This window comes from Aquila chrysaetos, chromosome 25, assembly GCF_900496995.4.
Source record: "Aquila chrysaetos chrysaetos chromosome 25, bAquChr1.4, whole genome shotgun sequence".
Lineage (NCBI taxonomy): Eukaryota > Metazoa > Chordata > Aves > Accipitriformes > Accipitridae > Aquila > Aquila chrysaetos.
Window position 1 is genome coordinate 16,815,272 of NC_044028.1, and position 26,513 is coordinate 16,841,784.

Sequence of the window (26,513 nt, forward strand, 5' to 3'; positions counted from 1 at the left end):
GTAAGTAGCACTATCTCCTTCCCCAGAGGTAAATATGCAAAATATGTGAGATCTCTAGCGTACAGTTGCTCTGCTTGCTTAAGTTTAACCCCCCCTTAGCGCTGTATTCATTTGGGGATGTTTTAAGACAGAAATCCATGTGCTAAGAAAGGGCTTGGTAGCCTTCTGCCAAACTCATTATCCAGGGCTGCCCAAAACACGTATTTTTTCTTAACTGTTCAGTCAGTAGCCAGTTGTCTCTCGCGGATGAGAATGGAAGCTCTGGCTAGCATCTACCTGCAAGCAGGTTACGTGCCCTCAGGTGAGCTGGAGGTGTTTGTGGAAGGTGTAGGAGGCCATTGGATAGGAAGGCTGATGTAGCTCTCAGCCAAGGTCAGCTGGGGAGAAATGCAACTGTCCCGAGCGGTATTTCTGCACTGGGCAGCCAAAGGGAGCTGTAACCTGTTCTCAAGGACTCGGCAAAGCCTGCCTGGGGATACGAGGCAGGAGAGCAAAGACGGTGCAGGCATAAGTATTTCATTTGTCTGATACTGTCTCCCTGGTTGCTCCAGGTGAGCAAACAGCTTTTGGAAGATGAGCATAACTGCTAGGGATCTGCAGCACCATCTGCAGCTCTGCTTATTATTATTTTCTTCTTGTGAGAAGTTACAGGTGACATTTAATATCTAGCAGGGAATAAAGGTACTTCTTTCCCCTTTGGACAGCTGGACTCCAGCACAAATCAAACGGGGAGAAAAAAAGCCTCCATCTGCTTTTTCCAGAAGTGCCTTCAAACTTGACGCAGCTGTTCTCATCCTGCCTGCTCAAAGCAGCACAATACCAGCAGAAATACACCCTTGTTTTAATCTGATTTAAAAAAAAACCAAAAAAAACCCCACAACCCCACCACTCTTTGTTTTGCCTTTTAAATTAGATTATTTTCCTTAGATTTAAGAGGGTCTCCTGTGCTTTGATCACTGGGTTGACAATAAAAGCCCTGGCTGCGGACGCTCACTAGCCATCCTTGCTCAGTCACCTCTCTTTTCACACAGTTGCTTTCACAGTGTGGTCGCTGTTGAAAAGGCTGGCTGGGTGCCTTTTTATTTCACTTGATGCCGATTTTACTGTAAGCATGGCTTTGTTAGAGTTGAAGTTTGAAAGCTTGGCCTTTATTTTTTGTTGTTGTTGTTGCTGTTCCCCAACAGTGGGAACTACTGAGTGAATATTCTCTGACTTCAAAGCTTGTCAGTGGCTTTACCTTTTGGATAAAAATAATAGTGGCTTTCTGTTGATCGTGTGCACTGGCAATGCCTCAATGAACTGCAGGTTATAAACTCAGAGTATGGAGCATTAAATATGTATAGTGAGCTCTGCTTTAACGAACTTCCATCTGCCAAACATTTCTTTTGTTGAACTGAATAAGTGTCATTCCAGCAGCAGTTCCTTGCAGGCTAATTAGTTTTACTTAGCATTAAATTTTATCGACCTTTTTGGAACCCAGTTAAAAAGGGGGGGGGGGCAGGGGGCGGGAACAAGGTTTAAATTGGCCACCTGCTGCTTATAAATTTTTATATTATCCTACTTATCTACACAGTCTTTTAGAATTACATATTCCTCTTAAACTACACACAGACGCTTCACAAGGATTTTTCTGTGAAACATCCGCTGTTCCCATTAGGTTCTGCACTGTAATTTAAGTCCCAGGGAAAAAGGCATCTTGACGCATATTTATATGGGAGCAGGGGACTGAGAAGTCGAGTTAGTTCTAGTCTTTCTCCAGGGAATAAAAGTTTAGTTCAGACACTCTGGCACCTCCTGCCAGCCAATTACTGACACAGAATTGGCATCGACTTCAGAGAGGCACTGCTCTGCCCTCACTTATCAATCAGCCAAGAAAGGAGAAGGTAATTAGACAATATGTTTTGACAACACCAGTGTGAAATGTTATAAAGTTAGTCTTTTAAAATCACCTCTAACTGCACGCTTACTGAATTAAACGTCCCCAATTAGCAAGGAGCCATGCAAATGTTTCTTCAAGTGTTGCTTTCCAAAGCCGGTGGTTAGGGCTATCTCGCAGCCGGAGGCTAAAGCAGTCTCCATCAGCCGCCTGGACCTGGTCGTTAGCACGCTTCTCAATGTGTAGCAATGACTAAATGGCAACCTTTGAGTGAAGGTCTTTATGAACTCATATCTAACCAGTGTAGCCAGAGTCCTTACTGATAGTGCTTGCAGAATGCATGGCATGTTTTCCTAGTGATAGTAGAGAACCTCCTACTTCCGAAAAGTCATTTCAGAAGTCCTTTAGAGACCTTACCATTCCCTTACAAATGAGTTATGGGGCTATTATGCAAAATTCTGAAAGAACTTACATTGCTTTTAATAGCAGCACTTTTACTTAGGTCCAGAAGCTATGAACTGTAGTGATTAGAAGTCCATAGGAGTTTCCCCACTAGTTCCAGCAGCCACGCTGCCTGCAAATAATGAAGGCATGTGCTGGTTATGTAGGATGCACTGCTATGCAGCAGGAGATCTTGGTGTGTGGCTGGCTGTGTTCTGCATCGTCCACACTTAGAAACTTACAATGCTTTAAGTTTGGAAAAGTTGTGTTTTGTGAAATGGCGCTCTGCCCAGGAATGCAGTGGGTGAAGGTCTCTAGCAAGCAACAAGACCTTTGTTTTGTGCCTCTGGCAGGAACCCATTACATGGCGAGTGAGTGTTGCTTTTCATGTGGTTTTCCATCTCTCTCTTGGTTTCGAGCAGAGTCTTGAAGCACCAAGGCAGGAAGGAGCAAGCAAGTTCCCAAAGGAAGGGTGAAAGCCCAGTGAATGCAGGGCCGTACCTGTGCTATTGCACTGTATTTACCCCACCTCTGGCATTCATCTGTTCCCAGGAGAAGATAGGAGATGTTCCCTTTTCCCAGCAAATTCAGAAAAATCCAACCTCAAGCATTAAGACTTGATACTCCTTTGTTTGTTTGTTTGTTTAACTGCATAAAGAAGCCATTTTGTGATGTTCTTGCTGTAGCTCAATCATTGGGTGGGAGCTTTCCTGTCCTGCCCCACAGTCAAGCTGCACAGTGGCTTCCGTAGTGTTCTGGAGTGGAACAGAAGATTTTGAGTGACCACTCTGCTATGCTGTACAAGTGAGGAGTGTACAGGAGGAGCCCTAGTCTTGTACTGCCTGGATATCTACAGCTAAATGAGCTTTCTGCTCCTGCGAGTTGGGAACATGTTCAGAATTCCCATCAGCTGTTTTATGCCATTTTCCTCAAACGCCTTACAGCAGTGAGACTCTTTCCTAATCCCTCAATGCTGCTAAAGTGGATGCTGAAATCCAGCTATCCGTGAGCTCTGCCACAAGTGTTTCTGGTATGGAAACACCATTTATCCTTTAAAAATGTGTGTCAGAAGAATGCATTAATCTGGGAAATGTGGAGTTCAGAAGTTCTTTTCTCTTGGCTTCTCTAGTCTGCTGTCTTCCTTTCATTTCCAAGACTGACTTGTGATCTGACATCAGCCATTCAGGCATCATGGAGGCATCAAACCTGTAGAAGAGGGAGATTTACCAGCAAAGAATTCTTTGGTCCAGTCGGATCTGTCAGAAATGGTTCAGCCCAACCCGTGGATCGCTGGGGCTGGTTGGAGACCTCTGCCCAATGATAACATTGGAAAACTTCCTGTTTCATCTCAGAGCAGCTGAGATTTATTCTTCCCAAGGGGAACCTGCAAGCCGCAGTGAGATTCTTCCCTTTCAGCCTTTTCACATATAGATCATAGTAAAACCACACATTTAGAATGCTGGTGCGTTCTGATGTGCAACTTCATCCTCAAACTTCAGGGAAGGTGAAATCCATCAAAACACAAGACCTGCATCTGCCTCATGGAGCAAAATCCATGCAACTCCCACTCCATCAGCTCCAAGAAAAGAAGAAGACGTGCTAAGTGGAAGAACCAGGTGCTAAGTGGAATTACTGGAGAGCTTGTGCATCTCGCATGTTCTTAGCAGGCTGCTTCTTCCCAAAGGTACCAGAGCTTCAGACACTTCACATGTCAAGGACAATGTCCTGGTGATAGGTACCCCAAGAAATCCTTCCTCACAGCTGTCACTAGGAAAGATTACTCCATCCAGACCAGCTCAAGCAATTTCTTTCTTGCCAACCCATCTGGCATTCAGCCTCCCATCTGTTGACCTCTGCAACCTCCCCAGCTCAGCATGGTTTGGTTCTGGACAGACCCATCTGAACTAGTGGCATTAAATAGAAGCAGGTAGATAATTAAATAAAGCAATAAATAAAACAGTTCTTTAAAATGAAGTGCTTCCTTTCTGAATTGTTGACCCAGAAAATGTCCAGAGATCTCATTCTGATCCGTACTGGAGGGCTGGATCCTCCCAAACCAGTCAGCTCTCAGAGAGTGCTGCACCCTTTACTTGGAACAAAAGCATTGGGAGCCCTTCTAATTTCAGAACAATAAACAGCTTATTTAGAACTCCCTTGGCAGGGCTCTGTATGCCCACGGGAAGCCGGGGGGCAGGTTCAAAATCCCAAAGCCCTGAAGGATCCTCCTCCAGGCACAGGCACAGCCTAGCTGGTTTTTGATGGAGCATGTCTCCCTTCCGAAGTCAGGCCCATCATTTGATAAAAGTTTCAAACACTTTTTTGTCTTAAGCCTTTTGAACCAGGTCAATGCAGTCCATGTTTGCTGTCCAGGGAGATAGAGCGAGCCCTCAGCAGTTATCAGTATTGCTTCAGCACAGGGAATTTGCATTCATTATTCTGCAATATTGTTAGTTTTGGGGAAGTCTCTGTAGCTCATCCTTTGGGATAGGAATAAAGTCAGACAATGTTCAGAGCATCATCCTGCTTGCCAACTTTCCGTGAGTCACCATTACAGGTACCCACCAGGACAACGCAGGGCGCATACAACTGGTATCCGTGGGGTGAAGTGAGGTTTATTTTAGTTGCATTGAACTTGGATGATCAGGGAGACCCTTGCAGAGATGGCTTCACAGAGGGGACTGCATCTTCCACCCTTGAACGGGCTGCTCAGGACCTGCAGGCTGTTGTGCTGAATGGAGAGCTCCAAGGATGGGTCAGGGGTTTTGCAGATGCAGTGGTTTATCAGAGAGAGAGGAAAATGAGTTCATCTTAAAGATTCTTGAGTTCGATTACTTTCATTTCTGTAGTCGAGCTTCAGTCACCTCCAGACTTTGAGAGACTGTGGATAAACATGCTGAAGTATTAGTTGTAAAAGACCAATATTATCTTATCTCGAGTTCCCTGGTTACAGCAGTGACCCTGAATGTCTTTAGATCCTCACCAGAGATGGAGCTGTGGTCCTTAAGCATTGCTGGGCCTGGAGGGAACCACCTTATTGTAACAGGACTCAAACATGCAGGTTAGCAAACTTCAGCCTTTGCACCCACTGCTGCTGGGGGCTCGGGAGAGACTTTGGTTTGGGATGATGCATTGCATCAAAGGCTATGAAAATAAAGGTAGATTCTTTCCCAGTTCTGCTTTTCTATGGCAGCCGATGGCGGTAGCTGCAATGGGGAGACCAGAGACTGTAACTGCTGAGTGCTGAGCTGCCTCTCATTAGGCTCATTAAGTTTCTAACGGAGAAGGGCTTGGTGCTGCCATCATATAAACAACCGCAGGGAGAGTTGGCATGTCTGAGGTGGCAGGAGGGAGTGAACACATCATCCAGCGGGTTGTGACTTGTCAGGTGAGAGAGAGATTTCCCTCCTCAGGAATCGCTGGCGTTGCCTCACGGGATGGATGGTGGTGGTCATGGGTTTGGGGTTTCTGATGAAAGCAGACTCCCTTAGCCAGAAGTGCTCCCCCAGGCTATGCGGGGGGAATGTGGAAAAATCACTTGGATCCTAGAAGCTCCCCAGGGAGTAACAGAGCAGGGACTAGCTCTGCCACATCTTCCCCCGTGACGGAGCACGTCTGGGGCCCATTTCTGGACAATACAAGGTCCAGGCGCTGGGACGAAGTATGCCACTTTGGCCCTTTTGCGAATATTTCAAGACTAAATGTAATTTTTGTTGATGAAAATCTTTTTCTGCAGTGTTTCTTTTTAATACAGGCCATTGATTTGCAGGGCTGGAGGTCCTGGTGGCAGCAAAGACTTTGTCATCCCAAAGTGGGAGCCACCTGGTAGCTCACACGTGTTATGCCTTCTCCAGCTGCTGCATCCCTGGATGAAGGGGATGATTGTTTGGGGCTGTTCGCAGCTCGGATGGGTCAGTCCTGCCTGGGACAGCTTCAGGTGAAGCTGTTGGTCTGCTTGTCACAGAAAGCGAATGCTAGAGCAGGCAGTCCTTTTGCCTGCAAAGCCGCATTGTGTCCGCAGATGTCTCCAGGAACACTGCAGCCCAGCACCATCCCGCGCGGAAGAGAAGGCGATGGCAGTGAGCACTGGAATTGAGGTTTGCTGGCAGGGTTGGCTGGGTCTTGCTCTCGGCGAACAAAACACACAATGCTTTAACTGAGACCTCTGCAACCCAACTTGGGTGTCATAAAAGATGTCTTCAGCTTCTCAGTGCCATCAGTAGGATACTTACTGCCTTTATTTTTCTTCCCTTGCCTTCCACTCGGCAGCTGGCAGAGAGAAAAACCAATATGATTTGCATACTTTTGTCAGGTTTTGAGGCAAAGCATTATTTTAGTCTTCCACATTGATCTTTCGGCTGGTCTGGGATAAATTCAGGTGGTCTCTCATCCTCCCTTAAAGATTTCAAGCTTGATGTCTGCTTCTGGTGCTGCATTTGTTCTTTTGCTATGAATTATCTCACGTCTTCACATTTAATTTTATCTCTGGTCCTACAGAGTGTATATTTCTCTCATACTGGTATTGAAATACTTGAATGCAGGTTTTTATACTGTTGAATTTCCCATATATTTTTCCTCCAAATTAAATTTTTATCTCTGCTGTGTCATTTTATTTTTTCTACTATTTAACAAAATAATGCAGAAGGGATAAAAATAAGGGGAAAAATACAGCAGCTGTCAGCTTCATACTTCACTACACAAACTTCTTATCCCAGAGCTCAGGAATTTAGGGACAAGGTAACTCAGCATAAGGAACCAAGAATGCCCTTGAACTCCCATAAATACTCATTTGTTCACCCAGGGCAAACAGAAGAGTGGTATCTCTGCACTTGTAAGGTTGCTGTATTGATAAAGCAGGCCGGGGATAGTTGCACAGCTCTGAAGAGCCAAGATGCAATCCTGCAGGATCCTCTAGTAAGAGAGGATGCTTTGAGGGAACTGTGGCCTTTTGTGGCTGTGCTGGGTTGTAACAAGATGGAGGGAAGTAAGATGTCTTGGAGGTGACAGGATTTCCAATCCTTTCTGTGGCTGTGGGCTAGATTTGCAGAGATTGACCGGCATACGCTGATCCACCCGGGATAAGCTGAATATGTGTGCATAAGAGTCCTCCTTTCTATCAAGGTGAAGAGATCACTACTGTAAGCACGATTTTTGAGAGGTCTGTCTGTACATCCATTTCCCACCCTTTGAGACCAGGATATTCCTGCTGACTGTGTGTGCATTGGTAGGAGAGCAAGCATATCCATCCCAAAGCGGAGTTTGGTGCTGAAAGAGCTTGTTGAATTGTGGCTCCAGAAAACTTTCCCTTATGTGGGGTTGTGTGCGGAGCTGGTGCCAGACAGAGAGCTCGTGGTGGTGGCTCAGCTTCCAGCCCACTGGTCCTAGGCTGCACCTCTGCATCTGCCAGCCTGTCCTCTCTCAACTCCCCACCAGAACAACTGGCATTTCCAATTATCAAAGCCTCCAAAATGAACGTGTGATTTTTCATGCATCTTTTGCTAACCCCTGGTGTGTTTCTCCTCCAGCGTACGTACCGAATGCCAAAGGATATCCACGTTGAACCAGAGAAGTTTGCTGCAGAACTGATCAATCGTTTGGAGGAAGTACAAAAGGAACGTGAAGCGGAGGAGAAATTAGAGGAGCGCCTTAAACGCGTTCGAGCGGTTAGTAACCTCCTTGCCTCCTCTACCAGCCTGGGAGTCTGTCTGCATACTGTATACCACAGGGAGCTTTCAGCTGCTTTGGAAACAACTGGGATGACCACTTTCCTGCTCCAACACCCATGGTCATCACTTGCACAGGGCTCCTGGAGGCTGCCGTTGCCCCAGGAGCTTCCACAGTGCTGTTCCCCGGTCCATGCAGGGCTCTCTGAGCTCCAGCATTCCCTCCCTGCTGTAAGATACCAGCTATGGCACAGCAGTGCCCACTTCTGCCACCGCTTAGGGGCTGTGGATGCTCTCCATCTTCTTCTTTGGCACCCTCACTCTCCTGACTTTGTGAGCAATCCCTTCCATGCGAGGATGAAGACTATGTAACAGGGGTTTGCCTTCCCCTGTGGGGTTTTGTGTGATCCCTATTTCCCCAAAAATGGTAACCAGATGGCAGGTAACGTTATGCTTGGAGGTGTTTGTGTCTGCTATCGGGCCGTTTCTACCACAACAAAAAGGGTTCTGCCCATCAGTGCCTAGCACATCCCTAGAAAATTTGGAACTGATGGGGTGTAGCATCCAAAAACCCTCTCCTGGGCAGAGAAACGCAGACTCCACATGGGTGGCTGGTGAAACCCAGCCCATGGCACTGCCTGCTGTGAGCCCTGGTAGCGGTGGGGCCCTTCAGAGCTTGAGGACTTGGTACATGAACCAAGGGAAGCGTGCAAGGTCTTTAGCTCCACAGCAAGCTCCAAAAGGGAGAGAATGAGATACTGGTCATGTAGTATTACCTGTGTGAGACACCCTGTTCAGGAGTATTCACACCATATCTTTTCTTCTGAGAAACTGCATGTCATGGGTACCTGTACATCTTGTGCTGGGGATACAGGAGAATTTTCAGAGGACACCGCGGTGTTACTGAACATCACCAATGTCAGTATAACTACAGCCCTGTGTGTAGAAATTGTGGGTCTCTGCAGTTAATAGCTGCCGTGACCCTGAGGCAAAGGCTCTGTGCTTAGTAACCCACAGCTCTCCCTTAAAGCAGAAGTGTTGGTGCGTGTCTTGGCTAGCTCTGTGCTTTCAGAGAAGCTGAGCCTCTGGGGCTCCAGGGCAGACTCTCCAGCCCCATTAGAGTATTTTTAGATGTTCATCTAGTAGCTCTTTAAACAGAAAAGAGCTGTAGGTTGTAGTATTCGCTTTAAATCACATCTGCATTTCAAATGCAGAGAAGTGAGGAAGGCAAAAGGGTCTGTAAGGTTCCCTCCAGCTCCAAGTGTTGTCCAGCAAACTCCCTGCACCTCTGCATCCAGCCAGAAAAGGCCAGCGAGGTGCTATTGTGTGATTAAGTTCCTGTTCTTCTGGAATTGCTCTGTTTTCCTGTCTGGTACCTGTTGCTTTCTAGACAAAGCCAATGTAACTGGCAGCATTTTCTGCTAACACAGTCCTAGAGTACTCTTCTTCCTCCTCCTCCTCCTCCTCCTCCCCCTCCCATAGCTCCGTTGCAGCCCCCACCTTTACCAGACTACATTATCCCAACCCTCTGCCTCCTTGAAGAAGCTGCCAGTAGCAATACCATAAAATCAGCAAATACCTATGTGCCAGAGAATAAATTTAAGTCTGTTTAAACACATTTTTGTGTGACTTAATCTATTTTTAAGCCCAGGACTCCCACTAATGCTATATATTAAACCTCGTTGCTGTCTCCAGAATGTATTTCATTGACTGGCTGGCATCTGGCATTAGCCATTCAGGAAAAACTCAGAGTAAGCAATTGCAGCTTTTTTAGGTCAGCACTTAAGGTGCAGGAGCTGCTGGTATCAGCAAGAGGAGAGCTTGAATCCTGATAGATCACAGGGCGTTTTTCTATGACCTGAACACCAGGACTACAGGGTAACCTCTTACCAGGTCTTCATGGTCCACTGAACAGCAGCACAGGGAAAACCACAAGTGTTAGTCACACTAGGCAGTTATCTGCTTAGCAGAGAAGCTGGAAATATTTTGCAAAAGCTAAGAAAAAAGAATTTTTCTCCTCCATGCTGAGCTGCCTGCGGGTTCTCTTTCAAAGTCACATCATGCAGTAACATCGAGAAGAAGCATCTGATTTAAAGCCAAATGCCTTTTACTGAAAAGACTGTAAGATTTCTGTTTTTCAAAAAAACCCAAACTCTGAATTCATTAATTATTCTGAGCAACGTGGGAGAGGACTAGAGAATATGCACGTTTCCTTATTACTTTTTGAGCCAATTCAGCATCATGTCCACGCATGGAAGCTGCAGTATCGTATCATACAGATCTGTATCGTATCATGCAGATCACTCTGTCTTTGTCTGAACTGAGCGAACTGAAAATAAGCCAGGAGAAGCAAAGCCAGTGCTGACATTCTTACTATTTGAATATAAACCATTGCCTAACTAGAGAGGGAAATCATTTGCATGATGATCGAAAAAGCACTCGTGGTTAGATGAGCTATTTTGCCCTACCGACCAGTAGCAGCCTGATGGGTGGGACTGGGAGAAGGCAGAGGAGGAGGTCTGCAGCAAGGTATTCCTTGCCCATAGCTCATCAGTGCAGATCTCAGCCTCCTAATTCAAAGGGAAGGGCACCCCTGACCTTGCTGGAGAGCAAAAATAGCTCAGCAGACAGTCAGCAAAGTTGAAGTCTGCATCTCTCTAACTGCCGCTGCCTTTGGGAGTGGATGGAAGAGGTTTCTGACAATATTATGTCAACAAAGCACCATCTAGTGGTTATGGCACCCGGGGCTTGCCCGCCTGCCGAGAGGCTGTGCATGCCACCAAGCTTTGCCCAGCTCACCGCGTCGAGATGCCGAAAGACGGCTCTGGAGCCCACACCACCCCTGTGTCCAGGAAACCTGAGCTTGTGGAGGAGGCTGCTCCCCAGAGCCGCGGGTTTCTTTGGTGTAAAATGCTGCAGGTATTGCTTCTTGCCTATGCCTCCTTGGCAGCGTTGTTGTCTTGTCTTCCCTTTCTTCTGCCTGTGCCAGCCACGGGCAGGACGAGGGTGCTCGGTGGGCAGAGGGGCTGCAGGTTAGGCAGCAGGCTTGTGCAGCTGGGCGCAGGCAGGTTTGGGTGGGTTGGAACGCTGCTGCTGCATTGCCAGGCATAGACTGCGGTCGGATAACTCAGGCAAGGAGCACCTTGCAATGCACCAGTGCATGCGGCGGAGCCAAGGCTAGACTCTGCTGTATCCAAAGTCCTGCATTACAATCCCAGCTTGGGCTGCCCCTACCTCATGCTGTACGTTGATTTTTTTCCCTGCAGACTAAGCACGGTGAAAAGATTCAGCAGAATTGGTAATCTGCAGCCTTGACTCAAACCTTTGGCCTCTGTCCTGCTCGAAGAGAGAGGACAGCTTGGGATAGGCACCCCAATTCCTTCATTAGCTGCTATTTTCTCACTGTTGGGGCTTTCCTACCCGATGCAAGGCTGAGACCAGTGCTGGGGGGTGGGAAGCCAGCTGCCCCAGGGCTTGCCTGCACACCACCCACCCCAGCAGCACTTGCTCCTGCCTGAGGACCTGCTCAGGGTCCAGATCTCCTGCTCAGTGACACAGATGAGCTGAGCCAAGGCAAACCGAGAGCAAGCCAATGCATCCCTCTCCATCCCTTAGGCCACCCTGATCTCAGTCTCAGAGCAAAGCAAAGTACCAGGTCCCAGTTATTGGCAAAATGGAGTTCCAAGCAGCCAGATGATTTCCCAGATCCCAAGTTCCTGCTTGGCTGGACCACCCTGCGTTGTCAGTCCCATGCCACCCTGCTCTGGTGTGACAGCACAGCTGGAGCTCTGGGCTCTAAGCAGAAGGGATGCACTGCCATTCCTCAGGGATCTGCGCCAGGATCAAATCTTGCCCTGCACATTAATTGGTATTTAAACCTAAGAGTTTTCCAGAAAGTGGGTACCAGCCCTAAAAGCCACCCAAGCGCTGAGCACATCTTTGGGTTTTCATAAACTGCTAATAAATGCTTACCCCAGTGGTAGGGATTTAGTCAGCACATGCTTCATCTTTTCTTTTCCCTGAGCTAGGTGCCCAGGGACAGCAGTTGGCAGGCTGCAGCGTTGTGGCTGTAGATGAAAGGTGCCTCTGATGTTCTTCAAAGCAATTTGTTAGAAAGTGGTGTGTCCCCTCCAGACGTGGGCATCATGTCACACCCCCAGGCTTGCAGCATCCATGCCTTTGGCATTTTCAAAGCCTGGCATTGTCCCCTGTTCAGGTTTGAACCCCCAGGTGTGACACTGGGAGGAAGTCTGTTATTTGCTTTCTTGCTCTGTGGTTGGCAGCTGAGACTTTGAAGTTGGTTAGCAAGTGATGGATGATGACATCTGACAGGCAAAGCTGATGGGAGTCAGTGTTTTCTAGCAGATGCATTTATCTGGCAGGGCAGAGATACCCTGTGCTGCAACTGATCTCTTTACTGTGCCAAAGGAGGAAAACAGAGCGGGATTAAAGGACTCACTGGAATCCTGCTTATGTAATTAAAAAAAATAGGAATCCTGACTTCCAATAAAGAAACTTCATAAGTATCTGAGTTTATGTTGGAGCGTAAAGTAGTTTGTCAGCATCAAAATTGTGGCTGTCAGCATGGGGGAGTTTTATCCTTCCTGGCAAGGACTTAAGAGTCACTAACAGCGTGTCCTAGACCGTTGTGAGCTACTAGAACAAGCAGTTAGTTCCAACCCCTTTCTTTATCTGCATGAAGTGTTTCACACCAGCCTTAGCATGCCCGGGAGAAATCAGTGTTTGGTTTTTCAAAACTATTCATGCTGCTGTTGACCTTCAGTTGCTCCCTCCTGTTACAAGCCTGCTGTTTGCTTTGCCTGGTGAACTAGTCATTCGGGTGAGAAACCCCCCTGGTCTTGCCTGACTCGAGAACTGTTTTGCGGCATATTCTGTGCCTTCAGCCTTTATCTGATGAGCTTTGAAGCAATGCCTTACCAAAGGCTCATAGCAAGTTGCAGGTACGGTGCGGTAAGTTGTGTTTCCGCTGCTGATTGTTACAGAACCACCTCCAAGGGACTTGGGGAACTTTTTAGTAAGGTTCTGCCCGCTCATACGTCCAATTGAGTTGTTACACTTAGCAGAAAAAGCCGCATCTGTAAATCCTGGTTGTGATGTGTGGGCTGTGTGTCAGAGGTTGCCTCAGTCTCTTTGGGAGACCCTTGCTAATGGTGGCTCAAACGACAGGAACAGAGACCTGAGCAGCTCTGCTCGGTGACAGCAAGGTGACAGCCACAAGCTGGGACTGACAGGATCAGGTTGAGCATTAGGAAGTTTTCTGCAGGCAGGTGGTGCAGTCTGGGACAGGTCTCCAGAGCGGCGGTAGATCTCCATCTTGAAGGTTTTCAAGATCTGGCTGGACAAAGCCAGGCCTGACCCCTTCAGGGGTTGGCAGCAGTCCTGCTGCAAGCAGGAGGTGGGTCTAGGGACCCCTTCCACCAGCACCCTGTCATTCTCTGATTGTCCTCTTGTTTCTTGCAGGAAGAAGAAGGTGAGGATGCAGATATCTCTTCTGGTCCCTCGGTCATTAGCCACAAGATGCCTTCTGCCCAAGCCTTTCATCACTTCGCTCCTCGTTACTCTGAGATGGGCTGTGCTGGGATGCAGATGAGAGATGCCCATGAAGAAAACCCTGAAAGCATCCTTGATGAACATGTACAGCGTGTAATGAAAACACCAGGCTGCCAGTCTCCAGGACCTGGCCGCCACTCTCCTAAGCCACGGTCCCCGGAAAGTGGCCACTTAGGAAAGCTGTCAGGGACACTAGGAACAATTCCTCCAGGGCATGGCAAGCACGCAACAAAATCAGGAATGAAACTGGATGCAGCTAACTTATACCACCATAAACACATCTACCACCACATCCATCACCACAGTGTGATGAAACCAAAAGAGCAGATTGAGGCCGAGGCCACGCAGCGAGTGCAGAACAGCTTTGCTTGGAATGTAGATTCACATAACTATGCAACAAAGTCACGAAACTACACTGAAAACTTGGGCATGGCCCCTGTCCCCATGGACTCTTTAGGCTACAGGTGAGTCAAGGCAACACCCAACGGGAGTTCCCAGAGCCATGGCTTCTCTAGAAAGCTCTTTCATAAATGGGCTGTAGCATGCTGGTGAAACAGGGTGGTTGAACCACGTTTTCTCGTGAAAACCTGTGCTGGGACATGGTTTAAGGGCCTCCCACTGCTCTTCCTCTTCAGAAATTGGTATGTCCCCCCATAACCCTTATAGACGCCTTTTCACCTCTGTGGTCTGGTGCTGAAAGACACCCTCTAAGCAGGATTTTTAATGGCCTTGGTTATAAAGTAGTTTTTCTGCTCCTTAAAGCAGTGGAGGTGCTTAGAAATTGCAGATGCTGGTCTACTTCCCTGTGCATCGGGAGTTGCTAAGTATAGGGCTGTGCCTCGGGGTCTGGGTAACAGAAACCAGTCTCCTAAGGTATTTATGAGAGGACGAAAAAGCCCTCCTTATTGCGAAGGCTAGCTCATTCACCAGAAGGGCTCCTTTCTCTTCCTAACAAAGCGATGGATGCTGCGATGCTGGCGTGGCATCCTGTCCCAAGGAGAGGTTCTCTGGGGCAGGGGACCCTCTGCCCAGGAAAGACATGTTGCTGCCCTACGGTCTTTTGTCCATCTTCCTGTGGCCATTTGAATTCCTCTGTCCCCTCTGTGCTGAGGAGAGAGGGTGAAGATCCTTCTCTGCTGTAGGTTTTGCTAGTCCTGTTACTGGATGACTGCAAAGGTAAGAGCAAAGCTTGGGGCTTCCCAGGATAAGGGATGGCCATGGAGCAGCCACAGGGGAGACCTGTGCTCACCTTGAGCTTGGCTGGCTCCCCAAGGCTGTGGTTTTGGGGTGATGCTTTGCAGTGTACCAGGGGTGGGATATTTAGTGAAGGCAGGCAGCTGCGTCTGCAGCGGGCAGGACCAGCTTTCCGAGGTGGCAGGAGGGAGGCAGAGCGCAGAGACAGCTGAAGCTAGCTGCTCTCCAGGGAGGGAGAAGCAGTTAAATCTGCCCTGTTTCTGTGGGGAAGGGATTGTTGCTTCAACAGAGCATCAGGCCACAGCATGCTCAGGCCATGCTGGATCAACCCAAAGCCCCATCTAGACACAGGACTTCTCTCTAGCACCGACTACAGCACATATTCAAGGGGATTGTAAGAGGGCACATTCAAAGCTGTCCTTCCTCTGGCACAAAATCCCAGGTCCTGACAGTCCCCAGGTTAGGAGCTTCACAAGACAAGAGTTTGCATCCAAACAGTCTTGTTTGGCAGCCAGCAGTCTCTAGCAGTGGCTTGTCTGGCTCTTTGTTGAACCCAGCTGGGCTGCTGTCCCCCCAGGCCCCCACGGCAGTGTCTGCAGGGTGATTACAACCTGTGGAAAAAGGCTTCTTTCTCTTTGCACTGAATCTGCTGCTGGAGAACTTCATTTGATATCCGCTAGTCCTCATGTGGGGAGAAGCAAAGAAGTTGTCAGTTTGCCCTCCCTTTGTAGATCCCTCTCCAAGTTTTTTCCCCAGAAAATCAGCAAAGCTGTCTGAGGGCCTGTTACTCCTCTATGGTGTTAAGGTTATTTTTCCTATGTGTGTTAGTGAGCATGCAGAAGCAGAAGTAGGGAGGTCCTGTGGACTAAAGCAGGTGGGTGATTAGGACGGTGGGGTTCCAATGAAATTACAGGCTGTGGCAACGACGGGCCAGCACGGGTGAATTCTGTGTGGCCTTGTGAGCATGGGGCTGCCCGGCTGGGCACACGGGCATGCATGTGGGCAAGGAGCGGTGGGGTTTCTGCAGGAGCCTTCACTGCAGCCACAAGCGCAGCCAGAGTGTCAGTTACTGGCTGGTGTCCATCTGGCTATAGTGTTTGAGGTGGCTGTGCTTCCCAGTGCACGAGAGCCTGAAGAAGGCAGCCCCCCCCAGCCAGGATGTGATCTTCCACCATGATGTGAAGCCTCGGTTCAGGTTGGGGTGAGAAGCGAATGTTGGGTATGGCAAATCAGCAGTCTTGGGGTATCAGTGAATCTGGGGGTGATGGGTAGGGCTCAGGTTTCGAGCAGTGGTCTGACATGGAGAGGCAGCAGAATCCAGTCCATCGGATTGCAGCACCAAGATGAGCCTCCTGCTCTGAGCAAAGAGACAGGGGTCTAACACGACGCTTCGTGTGGCAGATCTGCTGGGCTTTTTGCCACGTTGCTGTGGCTCATTCCCCCAGAGGAGAAGCTCCCTTTCCCTGCAGGTGGCTGGATGGAGGACCCTGCTGTGCCTAGGTCTGGCCGGTCTTGCTCTTAGCCTCAACTGCGGCACGGTTGGTTTGAGCTATGGTAGAGCCAGGGGTCTGTGGAAGGCAGCCAGGGCCGCGTCTGCACTGCAGGCAGCACCAGACCCCGGCAGGGCTGAACATGTCTGGAGGTAGACATGTCCATCCTCTGCCGCGCTCTGCCGTTGTGTGGCTTAGGCAAAGCGCTAATGTCTCAAGCTTTGTTCTTGCAGTGGGAAAGCAAGTCTGCTCTCAAAAAGAAATGTTAAGAAGACCGATTCAGGGAAAAGTGATGGTGCCAACTATGAGATGCCAGGATCTCCTGAAGACGTGGAGAGAAACCAGAAGATCCTTCAGTGGATCATAGAAGGAGAGAAAGAGATCAGCAGGCATAAGAAAACAAACCATGGGTAAGGGCTGGCAGAGTGAGGGGTCTTCACACTGTTGTATTGCAACTCCTGCACAAGGCTGTCCAGCGGTCTGCCTTGTTCCTGGAGACCTTGGGAAGACAAGAATTCACCAGGCACAAGCATTTAGACCCTTTGGAGGCTGAGGATGCTCAGAGGCTCTAAGGGCTGGTTTTTCTGAGAGATGACTTGTGGCCATGAGGGGAGGTTGCAGCCCCAGGGGAATCTCACAAATTGCCACTATGGTTCCAAGGTGGATAACGTGGCATGCAGTAGGTAGTATTTTTCCTTTAAGCATTTGCTGTATGTAAATGCCTGTTACTCCTGCAAGGTGCTGATAGAAACGTAGGACCTACTGCACTTTAGCCATTGGTCCTGAGTAAGCAGTTTAGCACAGCTCAGGGTTGTCAGTCATTTTGGCTTGCTGGGAGCATCCTCTGGGATGGCCTCACCTGCCTAGAGTGGAGCCAGGGACATGGCTGTCTCAGGAATCTCGCTGCAGTCAAACAGATCTCCTGTGGGCACTGATCCTTAACCACAGTGTGGTCAGTCTGGCAAAAAACAGTGCTTGCTGGGTGTTGACAAGAGAGATCTAGGGTCTCATTCCCTCTGACACAGCTGCACTGGTGGCTGAGTGCTGAGACTGCTGGTGGTTTCTTCTCTTGCTTGACGGTAGATGCCAGGGTGGGTTGCACTGCAGGCAGCTGGGGCCAAGTGCCAGGGCCATGGGCAGTGCCAGGCCACCATGAAGTCAGGCAGCAGGTTCTGCCACTGGAGCTGGGGAAGGATGAGCACATCCCGGCAACATCCCTTTCCCTGGAGATGCCAACCAGTGGCTCATGGAGACGCTCCCAAGCTGGGAACATTGGCAACACGTGGGAGACCATCTTCTGAGGCGATGTCATAAATGGTGGAGCTGCCTTTTGCTGGTTTTATTTTTATGTATTGTGCACTTGATGAGAGCCCTTAAATGGAGCAGTGGGCTTTGTGTCAAGGTTGGGTTGCTCGCCCTGATGTCTCAGGGCTTGCTGTCTTGAAATCTTCTCTAGAGGTGGATGGTGCTCCCCTCTCCCTCAGAAGCCACGCTGTAAGGAGCTTCCCAGTGGTGCCCATGGTCAGCTGCAGGAGCAGTAGGTCCATCTAGGAGTGACTGTGTGCCTGTGCAAAGCGGCTCGGTGGTCCATGTAAAACATTTGTGTTTGTGTGTAGCTCTTCAGGTGCCAAGAAGCAGCTGTCCCATGATATGGTCCGACCCCTCTCCATTGAGCGACCTGTTGCGGTGCATCCATGGGTCAGTGCCCAGCTCCGAAACGTCGTCCAGCCTTCTCACCCCTTCATCCAAGATCCTACCATGCCGCCCAATCCAGCCCCCAACCCTCTCACCCAGCTGGAAGAAGCTCGCAGGAGGTTGGAGGAGGAGGAAAAAAGGGCTGGAAAACTCCCCCTTAAACAAAGGTACAGAAATAGGGTCTGATTGTGCGTGGGAGGGAAGGGGGAGACTGTTCTGAAGGTGGGCAGCTGGGGGAGATATCCATGTCCTCTGCTCTGGTCTCCAGCTCCCAGCACCAACTGGGTGGAGGCACGTGCAGGGAGGTCAGAGAAATCTGCCTCAGTCCCTCTGACGTGGTGGTGCAAATGCCAAAACCCACCTTGAGGGCCTGGGCTTGTGGTTTGTGGATGAAGAGGCTGGAAATGCTCCTGGCAGGGTGGGAAGGGACTGCTGAAAGCTTGAGGAGGAGCTGGGCAGGGGAAGCATGTCTAGAAGGCGCATGGTACAGGAGAGCTCTCTTCCCCCGGTACTTGCTGACTCTCCACTCATTCACACTCGCATGATGATTTCAAAGGTTGATGCAGGAGAATTCAGCAGGATGCAGCAGAATTAAGTGCAGAAGAAGAATATGTATTTGCTCTTTATCTACATCTCCCACAGGCTTCTGGCAAAGGCTGCTCGTGGCATCTGGATGAGAGCACTGCACTGTAGTCCTGCTGCAGCAGCATTGACTCGCTGCATGGCCGTATCCAAGTCACTGCATCTTTTTGTGACTCAGCTTAATGCCTGTTGCAGAGCTAATTCTCCTGCTCCTGTGTTATCTTTCAGGGAACATTATTTGCAAGGCACATGGAGCTCTCAGATGAAATGCATTTTGGAAGGGCTAGATAATTACTGTTAACAGCTAAAAGCACTTTGTCCATTAAAAACCTTTCACAACTTTATAGCTGTCTTCTGAAAACTTGAAACTTCGCAGTCTGACTCTTAGAAACACAAATGTAATTTAAAAAAGAAGCTCTTTTAATTGCCACGCTCCAATTATTTTTGCTTGCAGTGACCATGCAGCAGACTTCTGTGTATTTATGTCAGAGCATTGATTGAAAGCCAGGTAATTAGAGGGCTCTCCCAAGTCAGGTTAAGCCAAGTTTATTTGATCTACCTTTCAGTCAGTGTAATTGGATAGGGTTTATTAGTAGAGTCATTTATAGTTGTAATAAATTCATGCACCTTGCCCAGAAATGTCTAGGTGCAGATGCACACTCTGGAAACACTGGCCTGGGCTATACGCATATGCAGTTAATACTGTAATAATAATTTGGCATGTATTGTAAGCGTAGCCTTTGTAGGAACCCCGTGGCATTGTGGTAAATGCCGTGCAGACCAGCGGGAGGACAGCCTGAGCAGTCCCAGTGCTGGGCTGCTCTGCTTACACTGCCTCTCCATGAGGTCTGGCTCTTCTCCCAGTGATGCAGGGATCCCCCTGACCTGCCCCATGTGTGGAAAAACCAGGGAGGCATGTTCACCAGCAGGGAACTGCTCATGAAAAGCAAATGTGCCCGTGTTCAGTAGCAGGCAAGAATGGATGCGGCGCTCCCCAAGGGAGCCAAAGATTTCTGAATGTTGAAATCTGTCTGCTGGATTTTGGCAGGATTGGGTGCTCCAGCTGAAGCACGCCTGAGCTAGCAGCTTTTTACAGAGCTCCTGCTATGGTTAGCACAGGAGCCTGCCTGAAAATAGACCCCACAGCTCTTTTGAGAGCAAAGGAGAAACGGAGAGGGGAGCTCACATGAAAACATCATTTATTTCAGTCAGGCGCTTTGAAGAGCCCTGGGAAACTGGAGCCAGTGTCCCAGGTTTGTCGGCAGCCTTGGGGCAGCACACTGCCGCTGGCAGGAGAGGTGGAGGTGAGCCCGGAGGTGTCCTTGAGGCACTGGCTTGAGCTGGCTGCGGGAGGAGAGTGCACCGTGCCAGCTTTGTACGGCCAAGCTGACCTTGCCGGCACAGTTATCCGGCTCACCAGCCGCTCTCCTCCCGCACAGCCCTCGCCAGCAGTGGCCCTTCCCAACTAACTGCCTGCTGCCCTGGATGGGGGTGCCAGCAGCCCCGCTCCCACCCCAGCACTGCCCTGCTAGAAATAAAGGAGGTGCCTGCAGTGCCTGTACTGGGAATCATAAATGTTCTTCCAGAAATCACACTTCTATTGCAGAAAAAGCCTTTCTCTCCCTATTCTGCAGCATTTGAGGGGACATTGATCTCCGAGATATCTACCTGGCTGCTGCTAGAAAGCAATGCAGGATTAAGTGTCCAGTACTGAATGACCTGCAGATCCAGTATGCCCAGCATTGGTGTCCCAGTGACCATCAGGTTTCTTCCATGTACAGCTAGGCTTTGAGCCATTTTCTGTAGCTCAATGTCACAGTTCACTTACGTTTGCAGCTGGATGAAGTAATTAGTACCAGCTCTTCAGAGAAAAGATTTTTGCAAGCAGTGAGAACGTTAGCATGATCTCAGTTTGGAATTAATTGGGTTGGGCCAAGCCTGGAAGAGGAGCAGAGCTGGCAGCTGGGACATCTCCCAAGGTAACGTCTGCTGGGTGCATTTCAGGCTTTCCAGGGCTGAGTTGGAGCGAGCTGGGCACCTCACCTCTGCATCGCAGTGAGGTTGGATTGGTGCTGTAACCCAGACTTAGTTTCCCTGTCATGGCACTACTGGGTTATACGGCTAAGAAATCAGGACTGAGATGCAGATGCAGTAAGTCAGATGAGTGCTGCTGTTTCCTTACTGAATCACATTCTGTGCTTGCAACAAATGCAGCAAAGGGAGGTGGTCCCAGAAGGGGCAGGGTGGTGGTACCTGGCTGTGTTTCTGGCTCACGCTGCCACCCGGGAGATGGGTGCAGGTGGAAGCTTTAATGAGTCAGGGCTCAGAGACGGTCTGGTGGCCTGTTTGGGTAAGCTGCGGTCTCAGGAGATCTCTTGGCGATGACAAAAGCGGAGACAGTTGTGTTGTTTCATTCTCCTGAGAGGAGCTCTTGGAAAATTACATTTTCAGTGATTCCATATTCATCAGCTCTGCTTCAGCCTGCTAGAGATCGGTGGCTGCGGTTTGGGATGTGTGTGTATTCTGTTCCCGGCCAGCCGGTCCCGCTGCACGGCCTTGTTCAGTCCCAGGAGCTTAGGGGCACCACAGCCATCCACCCTTGCTTTGATTTATGGCAAAAGTAGGGGCATCCAAAGCCATGGGGATTGGTTTCAACTCTAGCTCTGTGAAGCAGTGCAGAGTTTCTGCTTTTGGGCATCATTTCGGGCATCATTTTGGGCATCATTTTACGGCACACCTCTGCTCTGGGAAGAGGTGAGCGCTGGAGCCAGGCTGAGCACGTTCCAAAATGGCCTTTCAGGGGTGAATTACACAGCAGGAGGAGGATGAGGAGGAATGAGGCTCCCAGCCACCCGCATGGTCCCCCTCTTGCTTCTACTATGGCAGAGCTTGGGGGTGTCGTTTCCATCTCCCAAGGTGAAGGAGAGCAGCAGCCCTGGGGGAAGCGGCTTCGCTGCCTGCGCAGGGCGCATGGCTGTGTCCCCAGGTCCCCAGGCACACAGCAGCTCTCTCTTAGTCATGACTTGTTTCCAGTAGGATTAAGAGAAGCTTAGGGACTTTGAGGTTTTCCAAACCCCTTCAATTAACTTCTGGCTCGCAGGGTTCACAGAATTTGTCTGAATTTATGACCCATTTTTCCTTTAAATGCCTCTTTTTTTTTTTTTTTCCAAGGATGACTCAATTCCTTAATGTTTTTCTAGCTAAAGGGCATCCTGTGCTTTGATATGGGAATGGGAGAGGCTCCGAGAGCTCTGCTGGCACCAGGAGTGGACCCTTGCCTCTCAGGAGGCTGCATCTTCTCCAAAGGTCTTCCAGGCAGAGCAGGCACCAGGAAGGTTGTTCAGTTGAACTTTAGACCTCTCATGCCTTTAGAAAGAGGTGAAAAGATCGCGTCTGGTCTTGGTTTGCAGTGCCGATGTTTACGTGGGCATGCCATTAAAAAGGTGCTCTGCCCGCAAGCCAATGTTTAAAGGTTAGGGTCAGAGTCATTTCCAAAACTGCGATTACCTCATGTGCTTGGCAAATTCTGGTTTTTATAGCAACTTTCCAGTCATGTAAATACAAAATCATCTTTTTTATCCAGCGTGCTTTTAAAATAATTTTTTAAAGCTGCCAAATTTGTTTTATGTGACTTTGAAAGAGAAGGGTGCCTCTGGCTTAGACCACGCATGCCAAGTTACCAATTTGTGTAGGCTGCTCCAATGTTTGTGCAGCATTTACGGCACTGGAGATGAAAGGCTCTACAGAAGGGCAGAGTACCCTGCTTTTTATTATTGCTACTTTTGTCTGCTTCTGAAAATGGGGTTAGGACTGGGCTGACGCTTTCAGTCTAGCGATGGCACCACGTAGCAGAACCCCAGTGTGTGGGCTGGAAGCAGAGACCAGACCAACATCCTGAGAGTCAGGAAAACACAGGAGATTTAAAGTCACTGAGGTTTTGGGGATGGCGGCTGCCTTGCCGCTCTGCGCGGATGGGACGGGCAGCAAAGCCTCCAAGGACACGTCGCGCTGGGAGCTCCATCTCCTCCGACCTCCATCTACGCTGGGAGAGGTGCTCAGGGGAGCCGCGGGGAGCAGGAGCAGTCCTGTCTGCACAGCCCGGCAGATGTAGGTCAGCGGAAAGCCGTCCTGAGCTATTTTGTCCACAGCAGCAATAATCCCGAGTAGTCTGAGCGGTGTTTGTGTTACCGTCCCCAGGCGTGCATCCAGCCCTGCGTGCTCGGTGCGCACCAGGAGCGTGCTGATGGTGACCTGGGTCTGCTGCCATGGGCCTGGGATGTTCTGCCTTGCCTGGAGCTTACCAATGACTCCTCAAGTCAGCGGTGCTGTGGGAAGGGCCATCCCCTCTCAAAGCCCGGGGACAGGTTTCTTCAGCACCAAGGGGCTAAGCTAGAACCTGCGCCCTCCTTGTAGCTGCGGGCTGGCCCCATCCAGCCTTTCCAAGTGCCTTTTGCTCTTTCACCGGTCTCAGCATGTGGCTGCGTGCCAAGAGAGCTGGTGGTCAGAGCAAAGGATGCTCCTGAGGGCCCTGGGTGTTAATTCGGGAGGTCCATCCAGGCTCTGCAGATACGGGCTGTCGGGCCTGCCCATGCTGGCAGGTGGGCTGATACTCAGCAGGTCGCTTGTATTTTTGCACAGCAGGTTGAAGCCCCAGAAGAGACCAGGCAGCGGCACGTCCCAGCCGTGTGAGAACATCGTGGTCGCTTACTACTTCTGCGGAGAGCCAATCCCTTACCGCACCCTTGTCAAAGGGCGCGTGGTAACGCTGGGACAGTTCAAGGAGCTGCTGACCAAGAAAGGGAACTACAGGTAAGGGCATCTCCCCGCGTGCGGTATGGTGCCAGCAGACTGTCAGTGACCCCTGGCAGATGCCGCTGCCAGGACGCAGTGGTGTTGCCCCCACCAAGGCAAAGGAGCGTGATGGAGGTAGGTCAGGGGCTCCTGGAGGTCCCAACAGCCTTCCAGGGGGGCTCTTGCGAGGCATGCTGCACTGGCGATGTGGCAGTAGAGCCATAGCTGTTGAAGAGGTTACAGGGATGGGGCAGGTTGGGTTTTGTACCAGAAATGTCCTGCATCACAGTTTGCACCTTCAGCAGAAGCTGCTGAGCTGCCTGCAGGGTACTGTGAGGTCCTGGGCTAGTGAGGAGCAGCAGCAGCCGGTGCTCAGTCATGCTGTGAGGAGCCCTCCAATTTCCAGAGCCATTTCAGCTCCTCACAACCTTTCCACCAGTGAGGACAGGGAGTTCGGGTCCTGTCGGACTCCCAAAGTAGCCAGGCATGGGGTGTGTAGCTCTCCAAGTTCCCCCTTCGAAGTAGCAGCTGCCATGGCAAAGCCTGTACGGGCACCTCCAGCCACTACTTTTGGAAAAGCTCTGAATGGGCTTGGGTTCAGGGCTGGAGCTCCTAAACGTGCCAGCACGGATCCTGACCACTCTTTTTGCTCACTGGGTGAGGGCAGGGGAAAAAGTGTGGCCGCAGTTGCTTCCACATGCACCATGAGCTCAGGGGCTTGGAAGGGCTGTACCTGCGTTTGGGGACTGCGGTGCCCCCATGACCATTCACCTGCTTTTTTTTTTTTTCCTTTCTGCCCCCATGTTTTGGGTTTTTCAGGTATTACTTTAAGAAAGTGAGTGACGAGTTCGACTGTGGTGTGGTCTTCGAGGAGGTGCGGGAGGATGACACCATCCTGCCCATCTTCGAAGAGAAGATCATCGGGAAGGTGGAAAAGATCGACTAAGCTCCAGGGCTGCCGAGGTGTGAGGACAGGACTGTGAAAGACTCTGGGACCGGAGGAGAGGGCCTGGGGCAGATGCTGGCAGTGCTACTGCCGCAGGTGCCGGGCGAGCCCAGGGCAGAGGGTGGCAGCCTGCTCCGGCACGGACCTGGGCAAGCTCCGGGTTGCCGGTGGACATCGTTTCACCTCGCGAACCTGCCAGTGGGAGCCCGGGCTCCCCTCTCCATACCGAATATAAGTGTAATGTAGCATTGTACAGTGCATTAGAAAGTGTAATATGACCTTGTTTACTAAAGCTGCATATTTTTGATATATTGTAATAAAAGGAAAATATTTCCAATGTCACAGTGCTCTTATGTAAATGTAAAACATACAGGTACTGCAGAACTCGCCCAAAGTGTACAGCCATCCGTCAGACTCCGTCTGCTCCTCGCTTTCACAGCACCCTGCCCCGGCCCCCAGTCGTGGATGGCTTCGGAGCGCTGCCGGGGCAGAACCGCTCTCCCCCCGCCGGCGTGGAAGGGGTGACCCCGCTCCGGAGGGGCTGTGGTCCCAGCTCACCTCAGAAGATTATTGAGCCATTTGGAACGAGTCGGGGTCTCGCCTCCCTGGCAGTCTCAGCTGCTGGACATGGTAGGATGGGTTTTTTTCCTCCCGAGCTTTCTTGCGACCGAGTAAATCCCCGAGGGGTAGAAGGGTCAGAGCCAGCTCTCGGGGCTGGGGGCTTCCCACAGTGCAAGGACTGGCTCGGAGCCGGGGCAGCAGGCTGGGTGCTGGCATCCCACAGCCCCGCGTGCTCATCCCCCCACCCCATGTGCCCCTGGAGAAGGGTTCGCTTCCCAGGAGGGTGCTGCGGGTCCGCAGAGGGCTGGCACCCATGTGCCTGGTGCAGACGTGCCCAGGCCCCTGGTGCCAAGCTCTGGCTTAGGTCAGGGGACTCTTTTTAGGAGAAACATAATAGAGCAGGGAACTGATTAGACACTAAAACTGAGGACAAGAAATGTCTTTTTAGGAGTCCTGCGTCCTTTGTTGGATTCTGTGTCTCAGGGGAGGCAGCACGAGGGCACTGCAGCCTGCTGCCAAGAGCAAGGGGGGTGTTGATGCCAGTCTGTGGGGCTTGTGTAGGGCCAGGTCGCCCAGCGGGGCAGCCGGGGTCTCCTGGGCTTACTCGGATGCAAGAAAGCTGGGGGCTGCGCGGGTGCTCCCACCACCCTGCCCTCCGCTCTGCCCGTCCCCTAGCCCGGGCCCTACCCTGCTCCAGCACGGCTGCAGGTCTGTGCCGGCTCCTCTGGAGTCCAGCCCTCGCCTGCCCGCAGAAACCAGGGCAGCCCCCAAAGCCAAGGGGCTCAGCGCTCACCCTGCCCTGCTCGCAGCAGTTGGAGCTGCCGGGGACCCTGGGGCACCGCGCCAGAATGCGACTCACCCTGTTTTATATGTCACCGAGTGCCTTTAAAACATGGTTCTGTGACTTGCCTATACACTACGTGAAGTCCAGCAAAAATCCGCAATCGTTTTCAGCCCGGGAACAACGTTACGAGCGGTTTTCCTCCCTGTTTTTTTAAGTTCTGATGGTGTTGTGTCTGGTGAGGTTGTTAACATGCCCGGGATTTCCGTCTCCCCCTTTTTTTCTCAGGGGGTCCCCTGTAAATATGTACAGCGGCCGCACAGCCCCGGCGACGTCTCCTCTGCATTCTCATGTGCTGACTTGTACAATGATCTTTTCAAAGGTACTTGGATAAAATGAAATAAAACCCCACGTCCCACCGCCTGCTGCTTTCTTCCTTCCCCGCGGAGCAGGCACCCGGGCCCCCAGCAGCCGGCTGCAGGATGGGGCAGGTCAGGCAAAGGGCCTGGGCACATGGTGGGGCTGGGGCAGCTGCGGGCTGCCTGGGGGGGTGGCCGGGCAGGTCCTGGCCCCAGGCGACCAACATGTTGGCCCTGGAGGAATCGCCCAGGGTCTGGGAGCAGCAGGCCCAGGGCAGAGGGGACGGTGCCAGGGTTTGGAGGGGATGCTGGGGGGGTCCTAGAGGCTGCGAGCCAGGCTTAAGAGGAGCATGTGGAGCCCCGTGTTGGGCTCTTCTTGCCTTCCCTGGCTGTGAGAGCAGCTCCTGGTGCTCCCCTGGGGCTGGTACACGACGGTGGAGCCCTGGGGTGGGAGGGCTGCCTGTGAGCCACGAGGGAGAGACCCTGGCCGGTCCCCCCCCGTCACCTGCACCCCGGCAGCCCGGCACGAGGTCCAGCCCAGCCCCAGGGCCGTGTCCTCCACAGCC

At 50.9% G+C, this 26,513-nt stretch overlaps 1 protein-coding gene across 3 annotated transcripts in view; it reads left to right on the forward strand.

The window, feature by feature from the left end:
• AXIN1 (axin 1) overlaps nucleotides 1-25,999 on the forward strand; it is a 74,803-nt gene extending 48,804 nt beyond the window's left edge. For 2 of the 3 annotated variants that reach the window (XM_030001918.2, XM_041120214.1), the window contains exons 5-10: nucleotides 7,840-7,977; nucleotides 13,459-14,012; nucleotides 16,466-16,642; nucleotides 17,849-18,094; nucleotides 23,148-23,318; nucleotides 24,120-25,999. In XM_030001918.2, coding sequence (XP_029857778.1) covers nucleotides 7,840-7,977; nucleotides 13,459-14,012; nucleotides 16,466-16,642; nucleotides 17,849-18,094; nucleotides 23,148-23,318; nucleotides 24,120-24,246 — 1,413 coding nt within the window. In that variant the 3' untranslated portion in view covers nucleotides 24,247-25,999. The remainder of the gene's footprint in view (nucleotides 1-7,839; nucleotides 7,978-13,458; nucleotides 14,013-16,465; nucleotides 16,643-17,848; nucleotides 18,095-23,147; nucleotides 23,319-24,119) is intronic. The other variant, XM_030001919.2, reaches the window with a different exon arrangement.
• Nucleotides 26,000-26,513: the final 514 nt, after the last annotated feature.